Source organism: Pelodiscus sinensis, chromosome 31 (assembly GCF_052426305.1).
Source record: "Pelodiscus sinensis isolate ZL-2025 chromosome 31, ASM5242630v1, whole genome shotgun sequence".
Classification (NCBI taxonomy): domain Eukaryota; kingdom Metazoa; phylum Chordata; order Testudines; family Trionychidae; genus Pelodiscus; species Pelodiscus sinensis.
The window spans coordinates 13162515-13172543 of record NC_143082.1 but is presented as its reverse complement, the minus strand read 5'-3'; the positions used below and the strand labels follow the sequence as shown (position 1 = coordinate 13172543).

At 68.3% G+C, this 10029-nt stretch overlaps 1 protein-coding gene across 1 annotated transcript; it reads right to left on the bottom strand.

Annotated features, from left to right (window-relative positions):
* Positions 1-19: 19 nt before the first annotated feature.
* Positions 20-6976, bottom strand: NAB2 (NGFI-A binding protein 2). Its single transcript, XM_075901823.2, has 7 exons — positions 6744-6976; positions 3582-4384; positions 3091-3224; positions 2610-2661; positions 2140-2272; positions 1766-1966; positions 20-1114 (listed from the first exon to the last, which is right to left on the bottom strand). Exons 1-7 carry the CDS (start codon positions 6805-6807, stop codon positions 1020-1022), a joined length of 1482 nt encoding a protein of 493 aa, XP_075757938.1. The 5' UTR covers positions 6808-6976; the 3' UTR covers positions 20-1019.
* Between the last annotated feature and the right edge of the window lie 3053 nt (positions 6977-10029).

The following is a 10029-nucleotide window of genomic DNA, read 5'->3' as shown; positions in this document are numbered from 1 at the left end:
AGTCACTAATGCTCAAAGCCGGTGGCCCCCAGAGAGGGAACGGGGGGAGGGGCTCTGGTTCTGAGGGGTGGGGGTGGGGCTCTGGTTCTGAGGGGTGGGGGTGGGCCCCCGGGGTGGGCCCCCCCCCCATCTCACACCCCCATCTCTCTATAGGCCCTCACACAGTAGAGCTCAGCCAGGTGGCTTTTAAATATGTCTCCACCCCCCTCCCCGGTGGTGGCACGGGGGGGGGAGGGATGGTGACTGTCCCTTTAATCTCCCCCTCCAGCTGTACCTGGAGGGGGGCAGGGGAGAAGAATGGCTGGGGGGGGAGGCAGTGCAGATGTGCAGAAGACAGACCCACCTTCCCAGGATCTGCATACCCCCCCCCCCCCTTCAGCCCAGGGAGGAGCCGGGCAGGTGGAGGGATGGGGGCGGATTTGGAGGATCCCACTCTTTGGGTTGGCCGGGGGGGGCACGGCCCCAGGAGTGGACTGGACAGGAAGGCCCAGCCCCCCACCCGTGACAGCCCCAGCTGGGCCCTTCCCCTCCCTACCCCGGCGGGCGGCTGGGCTGGACACTCTGGGTTTTCATCCCTTCTTTGGGTCACCCAGGATCGGGCCCCCTGTCGGGCCTGGCTGGCAGCGACCCCAGCTCCTGCCTCTCCCTGCCTGCTTGGGGGGCAGGGGAAGCCCCCCCCATTCCACCACCCTGAGCAGAGCTGTTCAGACTCAGGTTGCCCCCTGCCAGCCAGCCTGGTGAGGGTGGTTTTGGGGGGACCTGTGGGGGGGGGGGGCATGGACGGAGGATACTCCTGTGGCCTGGGCCAGCTCTCTCCAGCCTGGCAGTGCCCGCAGGCTCCGGGGGGGGGGGGACGGACCCTGCTCTGGCTCCCCCCCCCCCGTCACTGGGCTGCGACTCGCCGTGGGGAGTGAGAGGTGGGGGGCGGCTGCCCAGGACGTACCCAGGCACCTTATTGCTTGGTTAGTGGGGGGGGGGTTCCCGTAGCCCCACGCCCCCAGGTGGGGGGCTCCCGCAGTTCACTGCCGGCTGGTCTCCTGCTCCACCTTGATGCTGCTCCGGCGGGACTCGGGTGGGGCCGGGGGCCCCCCCTCTGCCACCCCGTCCTCGAACTCTGCAGGGAGACGGAGGCGAGGTCAGCCCGGCGGAGCTCCCCCGCCCCCCCCCCCAACTGCTCCTAGCAGCAGGCTGGCCCTGGGGGAGCCCCATGGGACCACCTGCTGGCTGGGGGGGGAGCCTGCAGGGTAGCGAGCTGGGCCCTGGCCAGTCACCCCCCCCCAGCGTCCGACTCCCGCAGGCCTGTCCTACCCCCCCTTGTCTCTGACAGAGCTGCCTTCTCAGGAGAAACCCCCCCCCTCCCGCCAGACTCAGTGGGATTCCCAGGACGTCACCCGCCCCCGCCTGCCCCCGCCGCCCCCACTTCCTTCCTCCCCTGCGTGGGGGGCGGGGGGGGAATTTCCACCACAGCGTCTTTTTTCCATTCAGTAACTGGGGAGACTAAGAGCAAAGCACAGAGCTGGGCCCAGGCTCCAGCTCCCCACTCCCACCTGCCGGTGCCCCCCACTCCCGCCCCCCGGCCCTGCCGGTGCCCCCCACTCCTGCCCCCCAGGCCATAGCACACCTGGTCTCTCCCGGCCATCTAGCCTGAGCTGGGTGCGGGGAACGCCGTGTGGGCAAGGCTGACTCATCCCCCTTCAGGCCCCACCCCCCTCCGGAGCCTGCCCTGGCCCCGTGACCCCCTTCCCACCCCACAGGGGCAGCTCACCTGGGCCTGGGGACTTGCCCGGCAGGCAGGGGCTGAGATGCCCGCCACGTTCGTGGGATACCAGCCGGGCCAGGCGCAGCCCCTCGTCCATCAGCGTCTGCTGCAGGATGTGGCGGCTCCAGAGCCCGTGGGGGGGCAGGCTGAGGGGCAGGTCGGGGGCGGCGCTGGGGGGTGGCGTGAGGCGGGGGCAGGTGCTCACAGCTGTCGAGAGAGTGAGTGTCAGTGGCCGGGGGGGGGGAGATATGAGGCAAGTCCCAGGGATCTCTGCCCCCCCCAGGGCAGCTATGGGGGTGGGAGCACAAGCAGCCTCCCCCCCCATAATGCAAGGCAGAAGGGGGGGGTCCGTGTTCCTCCCCCTGATGCTCCCCACTCACCCTGCAGGTGCCCGTCCAGGCTCTCTCCAGACAGGCTGGCTGCGTCCTCGTCCAGACTGGCTCTGTAGGGGGGCGCGTAGGCCTCCGAGCCCCCCGGCAGCTGCAGGGGTTCGGGGCGGCTCTGCTCACCCACCTGCAGGGCGAGCGGGTGGTTAGGGGGGGTGGGATGGGGCAGAGCATAGACAGCACCGCCGGGCCCGCAGGCCCAGGATGGGATTCAGCCGGACCCCTCCCCAGGTGGGCACAGGTGCCAGGCCCCCCCCCCACTGCTGGCACCGCGCAGAGAGCCCTGGCTATTGGGGCTGGCTTGGAGCCTGGGGGGCCGTGGCTAAGGCGGGGGAGACACCCCAGCTGGGGCAGTCACTCTTGCTGCTCCACTGCTGCGCCCGCGCCCCCAGAGCCGGCATCGGCCCCGCTCAGCTGCACCCTCAGGCATGTCCCCTCCCCCCCCCCCCGCACCCAGCACCCACCTCCTGCTTCAGCCTCTTGGGCTGCGCGGCGCCACTCTCGTCCGGGTGCGACCTGCGGGGAACGACGGGACGCTCGGTATCAGGGGCCTCCCGCGGGGCAGGAGGAGCCAGGCGGCTACGATGCTGCTCCGGCTTGGCTGCCGGTCGCACCCCGGGTGGGGACAGAGCCAGGCAGCGCTGGAGGGGCAGGGCCGGGGGGGCGGCTGGCTCGACAGGAGCAGAAAGTGCCCCGCGGGGAAAGGCGGCTGAGGGGCAGATGGAAGGGGCAGGGCAGCTCTGCGGGGGCAGGAATCTCCCGACAGCCTGACTCCCCCCCCCCCGCCCCATGCCCAGTTCTTCCTCCCACTGCCCGCCCCCCCCACTTTCCACCCCCGCGCTCCTCCCCTCTGCACCTCCCTGCCCGCCCCCTGCTCTGCAGAGGGATGCCCCAGCCTGGATCCCGCAGGAGGGATTTCCCGGGGCGGGGAGGAGCCCGGCTCACCTGGCTCCCTTGAGCGAGGACAGGTAGGTGCTCTCCCGGGCCACCTGGCGCGACAGGGAGAAGAGCTCCACGCGACGCAGCAGCAGCGTGTGGTCCCGCAAGCAGAACTGCGCGGCTGCCTCGTTGATAGTCAGCTGGGGGGCGGGGAGGGGCAGAGACGAGGCCGTTAGCGGGAGGGGGTGGAGCCGATCCCCCCTAGGGGGTGGAGCCGATCCCCCCTAGGGGGTGGAGCCCAGCATTAGGCTGGGAGGAGCCTCAATGCCGGGGTGAGGGGCAGAGCCGGGAACTGGGGGCCGATGGGAAAAAGGTACAAGGAAGGATCCAGGGAGGGGCAGCAAGGGGGGGAGGGGCAGGAATAGAACCCAGGCTCCCAACCTGCCTCCCACCCCCCGCTCTCACCGCCACCCATCAGCTGCGCCGTCCCACCCCAGAGGTGGCTGCATTCTGGGGAACGGGGCGAGGGCCCCCCTGTTCCCCCCCCCGTGGCTCACCTCGTGCAGCGTGAGGGGCTTGCCGTCGCGGCGCCGGGCCTCGCCCCGCCCGTAGATGGCGCTGTGCCGCCGGATCTCCTCCTCCCGGCGCCGGTCGCCCTCCTCCAGCTGGAAGATGTGCCCCACTGCCTTGGCCAGCTTCTTGTTGAGCTTCATGAGGGCCCGGAGCTCGGCCTCGCCCCCCCGCGGGCAGCTCTGCAGCAGCCGCTCCACGCCCTCCGCCACCGTCCGCGCCAGCTCCGGGTCCAGCTGCTCCGGCGCCGGCTCCCCGCCCCCCGGCGAGAAAGGGGGCGGCCCCCCGTCCTCCTCCGCCCCGCCCCCCTCCAACTCCGGGGTGCTGCGCCCCGGCCACTGGGGGGCCGAGAGAGGGGACAGCTTCTCCCCCAGCTCTGAGGGGCTGCGGGCGGGCGGCGTGGCCAGCCCAGCACCCCCTTTCCCCGGGGCCTCCCCGGGGCTGGCGTGCCCGTTGCTGAGCGACTTGCGCCCCCCGCTCTCGGAGATCTTGAAGAGGGGGATGCTGCTGACGGGCAGGGAGGCCATGGGCTGGCTGAAGAGGCCGGGGTTGGAGGCCCACTCCCTCAGGGCCTTCTGCAGGCGCCGGACGTGCAGGGGCTTGGTGGCCATGCCCACCAGCGCCATGATCTCCAGGAACTCCTCCTCGCCCGCCTCGCACAGCTGCTGCACGTCATCCCCGCCCTGCTGGATGAAGGTCTCGTAGTAGGAGAGCAGGTTCGCTCGCTGCAGCACGCGGTACAGCTGCAGCTCGCCCAGGGTGCGGGGCAGGGCCATGGCGAGGGGCAGGCCTGTGAGGGGAAGAGGGGACATCAGGGCCAGAGCAGGGCGATGTGGGGAGGCGAGCGGAAAACCAGCGGCCGCTTCCCCGCACTGCCTGGCCGCAATCCCACACTGCATTCTGCACTGCACCCCGCCGATTCTCCCACCCTCGCCTCCCTGCGCTGCATGGCCGCAATCCCCCACTGCGCTCTGCACTGCACCCCGCCAATTCTCCCACCCTCGCCTCCCTGCACTGCATGGCTGCAATCCCACACTGCATTCTGCACTGCACCCTGCCGATTCTCCCACCCTCGCCTCCCTGCGCTGCATGGCTGCAATCCCACACTGCATTCTGCACTGCACCCCGCCAATTCTCCCACCCTCGCCTCCCTGTGCTGCATGGCTGCAATCCCACACTGCATTCTGCACTGCACCCCGCCAATTCTCCCACCCTCGCCTCCCTGCACTGCATGGCCGCAATCCCCCACTGCGCTCTGCACTGCACCCCGCCAATTCTCCCACCCTCGCCTCCCTGCACTGCATGGCCGCAATACCGCACTGCATTCTGCACTGCACCCCGCCAATTTTCCCACCCTTGCCTCCCTGCACTGCATGGCTGCAATCCCGCACTGCACTCTGCACTGCACCCGCCCAATCTTCCCGCCCTGCGCCTAGCACCCTCGCCTCTCTGCACTGCATGGTGCAATCCCACACTGCTCCCTACACTGCACCTGCCCAATTTTTCCATCCTGCGCCTAGCACCCTCACCTCTCTACACTGCATTGTGCAATCCCCCACTGCTTTCTGCACTGCACCCTGCCAGTCCTCCCACCCCGCGCCTAGCACCCTCACCTCCCTGCACTGCACGGCTCCAATTCCCCACTGCTTTCTGCATTGCACCCCACCAATATTCTTTCCCTCACCTCTTCATGGTTCGTGGCTGTAACCCTCCACTGCATTCCACACTGCATCCCCCCCCAAACCTGTTGCACCCTCCCCCCCACGTCCACCAGCTTCCCAGCTCTGCATCCAGCATCCTCACCTCCTTGCACTACATGGAAGCAACTCCCCACTGCACTCTACCAACCTCCCCACTGCACTCTACCAACATGGAAGCAACTCCCAGCCACTGCATGGCTCTAAACCCTACCCCTTCCCACTGCACCCAACCAACTTCTCTGCACTGTACCTAGCACCCTAACCTTCCTGCACTGACTTGCTGCAACCCTCCTCGTCACGCTGCACTGTTCTCCACCAGCTTGCCCGTTCCCCTCTGCACTGCACCTGCCCAATTTTCCCACCCTACACCTAGCACCCGAGCCTCCCCGCACTGCATGGTTGCAATCCCTGCTGCACTCTGCACTGCACCCCGCCAGTCCTCCCACCCTGTGCCTAGCACCCTCACCTTCCTGCACTGCGGGCAGCAGCCTCCCCTCACTGGATTCCACACTGCACCCTACCAGTGCCCCCCCCAACTGCACCCAGTACCTCCTTCACACTCTCCCAGTGCCATCCAGCCCCCCCCCCCCCAGTATTTTTGCAGAGGGCTCTCGCTAAGGGGCAGTGCCCTATGTCCTCAGAGAGAATCCTGCTTTTCTCAGTGCCACTGGGACCTGAGATACACATGGCTCCAGATGGCGAGAATGCTGCCCCCCCCCCCCGGGTGCCAGCACCCCAAGGAGCCGGGGCAGTTGGCAACCAGCTTGGAGAGCCTGATCCACTGATCACCCCTCTCCACAGCCCCCTGGCCAGCCCCACTCCCACGCAACCTGGAGGGTCTTTCTCCTTCAACCAAGAGACATCCCCGCACCCAGCCTCTGCCCCCTCCCCCGGAAATGTCTGTGTGGCAATGCCCCCCCCAGACAGGGGTGCTGGGGGTACATGGCAGCTCCATCCCTGAATGGGGAAGGAAGAAGACCCCAGCCCCTCCCCCATCCACTTTCCCCAGCATCCCAGATCCCTGCTCAGGTGCCTTATTCCCATCCCCCCAGGCCCACATCCCAGCAAGACGCTCTGAGCAGTGTGTGGGGGGGGGTACAGTCCCGAGACACCCCCCCCCCCAGCTCTGCTCTGACTTTGCTGGTCAACCAGCCCCTCCCCCAAGCCCAGTGGTACTCTGACCAGCTCCTACCCAAGCTTCCCTCCCCAGGACCAGACCGACCCCCCCCCCAGCTCACCTCCTGCCCCTCTTCCTGCCCCCTGTGCCCCCAGCACTGCCCCTCCCCCACTCCTCAATACCCGAAATTATCCTGTGCCTGCCCCCCAGCGCCAGCCAGCACCCCCCCTCCCGTGCCAACCCCACTTCCAGCCCCCCGCCCCCGGCTCCCCCCTGCCAGGCCCCACCCCGCGCCAGCCCCCGCCCCCATGTGCCAGCCCCCCCTCGCTTACTGGCCTGGCTGGAGCTGCGCCCGGCCGCTCTCGCTCCCAGCTCCGCGGCGCCTCGCCCGGGCATGGACGGCGGCGGGGGGCCGGGCGGGGGCTCTCCGGGGTCCCCGCTGCCCCGGACCGGCTGGATCGCGCCGCGCTCCCGGCTCGGCACCGGCCGCTCGCTCGCTGCCTCCGCCGCTGCGCTCTGCGCGCCGCCCACACGCGATTTACAGAGAAATAGCAGCGCCCGGCTGCGCGGCGCGGCGCGTGGGAGGCTCCGGGGGCGGGACCCAGCGGCGCCTCCCTCCGCCGGCCCCCGGAGCGGGCCGGGCCGATCGGCCGAGGGGTCGGAAGCGGGGGGCGCGGGGCGCAGGCCGGGGGGAGCGCAGGGGGAAGAGGGCGGGTGTGGGGGAAAGGGCGCAGGGGGAGTGGGCGCCCCGGGGGGAAGGGAGAGGACGCGGGGGAAGGATGAAGGGGGGGGGGATCCCAGGGGGAGGAGTCCGGAGGGAAGGGGCGCAGGGAGAGTGGAGGGCCCAAGGGGAAGAGGGAGGCGCGGGGGATGGGGCCCAGGGGAAGAAGGGTGCGGGCTGGGGGGGACCCAGGGGGAGGAGGGTGCGGGCTGGGGGGCGCAGGGGAAGGAGGGTGCGGGCTGGGGGGGGCAGGGGAGGAGGGTGCGGGCTGGGGGGCGCAGGGGGAGGAGGGTGCGGGCTGGGGGGGACCCAGGGGGAGGAGGGTGCGGGCTGGGGTGTGCAGGGGGAGGAGGGTGCAGGCCGGGCCGAGCGCAGGGGGAAGAGGGAGGGCGCGGAGGAAGGGACATAGGGGAGAAGGGTGCGGGCTGGGGGGGTGCAGGGGGACGAGGGTGTGGGCTGGGGGGCTGAGGGGAGGAGGGTGTGGGCCAGGCGGAGCGCAGGGGGAAGAGGGAGGGCGCGGGGGATGGGGCCCGGGGGAGGAGACGGGGAGGAGGGAGGGCACAGAGGAAGGGACATAGGGGAGAAGGGTGCGGGCTGGGGGGAACACAGGGGGAGGAGGGGGGGCACAGAGGAAGGGACATAGGGGAGAAGGGTTGCGGCTCCCCTCTCATACCCCTCAATACCCAGGTGGGGTGGGGGGGCCTGGGCAGTGCCTAGGCCCCCCCACCAACGGGCTCAAAGCTGGGGCTCAGTCTTAGCCTGGTACGCAGTGCAGCATCCCCCCTATATATCGCTTCCCCCCCCCGTGAGAAGAACCCCTTCATGGCTGGGGTGCCATTGCCAGAGCCTGTCCCCTCCCATGCATCCTGCTGGGTACCCCGTGTCCCATCCCCCTGTGGCTGCTGTCCCGGCTAGACGGATAAAAGCCTTCTGTTGCTGCCAGCCAAGCCCCCCCCCCCCCCACAGCGCCTTTTGTGTGGACAGCCCCAGGTTCAGAAGCGGGGAGGAGGAGCAGGGGCCTGGCCGGGCCCTCGGCGCAGCCCACATGTGCCGTGTGGGCTCTGGGCTTGGCGGGGGCGGAGGGAGAAGTGATTCATCTTGGTAGCAGAGAGGTCACGGTGTGGATTGTTTCTGCCCCCTCCTTCCCTTTGCGGCGGGAGGGGAGGTGTCCCGAGATGGGAGCAGGTGCCTGTGAGGGGGAGGTAGGAGGCAGGAGCCTAGCACAGGACCCAACCCCTCCTCCCCCATTAGACGTTCGGGGCCCCTGACATCCATTAGATCAACCTCCCGGCTGCTCTCACTTACGCCCCTCTCCCCATGCCCCTGGGATGCAGAGAATACCCACAATGCACTGTGCTCTGGCCAGGCCTGCCACTTGCCACAGGCCGGAGAGGCCCCTGTGTGGGGCTGGAGGGGGGCCCGGGCCCCGTTGTCCCTATGTGTGTGGTGCTGGTGCAGCCAAGAGGGGCACAAGGCCTCGTCCCTTCCCAGTTGCCCCTGCTTGGTGGCTCGGTGACAGAGAAAGTGGCTCTGGGACTGGACCGGTGTTGTGGGAAAGCTTCGGTTCATGCGCATCCCTGGTTGCTATAGTAACCCTGAGCATCATCTAGGCATTGATGTGGTTAACACAGGGCCCTTGGAAGCACACGTGTAGCTAGGCCCAGCGCGGATGGCAACAGCTGGATGTCCAGGGCCCCCCTTATCTGGGGGGCATGTGAGCTAATTTGAGGGGTGGGGTGAAGATACGGGGGAACCTATGCCCCCAGCATAGCAATGACATGGGGCACTTTTAGGGCATTGCTCAGTCTCAGCCGCATCTAAGCACCTGCTAGCAAATGAGGATGTTTTCATGGCCATCGTTAGGTTTCAGAGTCAACACTCCCACCCAGAGCCAAATGGCTGGTGCCAGTCGGCAGATGCTGTGGGTAATGGCGGGATGTCGAATGGTGGTTTGGCTTGAAATTGGGGATTTGTTCCAAACGAAGGCAGACTCACAAGTACAGCAGCTTGGGGCGCCATGTTCCTGGTGCATGGGTGCACACGCTGACTCCCGGGGCAGGGAGCCAATGAGTCCTGTTCTGCTCTGTCTCACTCCTCCCCCAGGGCACCCCCTTGTAGTCCGTGGGAATAGCTCAGCTCTGAAAGGGCTCTGCCTGGTTCTGTTCCCTGCATCTCAGCTGCTTCTGGGGTCTGCAGCCTCCTTGGCAGGTGGGGGGAGAATCTGGTTCTCCCAGAATACTGGGATGGAGCCAGCGTGGACGGGCCGTAGCCCTGTCGGGGTCAGTGGGTCTGGATCCTGGCTGGCGTGGGGCCGCATCCCCGTCGGGATCAGTGAGGCCGGGTCAGTCTGCTCCATTGCAGTTGGCGATGCCGAAGCGACGTCACTTCCCAGAGGCTGGGGATCTCGCCCCTAGTTCGTTGGTAACTCCTTGGGGTCTCCATTTGCACCCCTGTCCTGGCTGCCCTTCCCTGCAGGCCCCTCCTCCACTCCTCGTGGGTTGAAGTTTCTTTCTTCCCCCAAAGAACATCATGCCGCCCCCCACAGCAGGGCTGCGGTAGGGTCCCTGGCCATTGCTGCAGGAAGGAGCTGGGCGGCAGGGAGCTTGTGTGAAGTCGCAGGCCACGGCTGCCCCGGGGGCAAATCAGGAATCAGGGATGGGTGCTGGGTGGCCGAAGAGCTGATGGTCCCTGCGGCCTTTCCTTCCCCTTCCTGGTGCTGAGAGAGAGGAAATATCCGCCCCCCCCCCCAGCCATGCCCCCTCCCCATTCCTCCCTCTCCCCTCCTGCACAGCCCTCTGTCCACCCCTGCCCATCCCCCACCCCTACCCCCTTGCTCCACTGCACCCACGTGGCTCATTCAGCCACGCTCCGGCAGCTATTCATAGCCCCACTCGGGT

Bases quoted from the DNA above. Each gene is read 5' to 3' on its own strand.
- NAB2 (XM_075901823.2), bottom strand. From the start codon at position 6,807: ATGCCCGGGCGAGGCGCCGCGGAGCTGGGAGCGAGAGCGGCCGGGCGC. The intron at 1,967-2,139 runs GTGAGTGGGGAG...CTCTCTCGACAG, and splicing joins CCTGGACGGGCACCTGCAGG to CTGTGAGCACCTGCCCCCGC. The intron at 1,115-1,765 runs GTGAGCTGCCCC...GTCTCCCTGCAG, and splicing joins GGGCAAGTCCCCAGGCCCAG to AGTTCGAGGACGGGGTGGCA.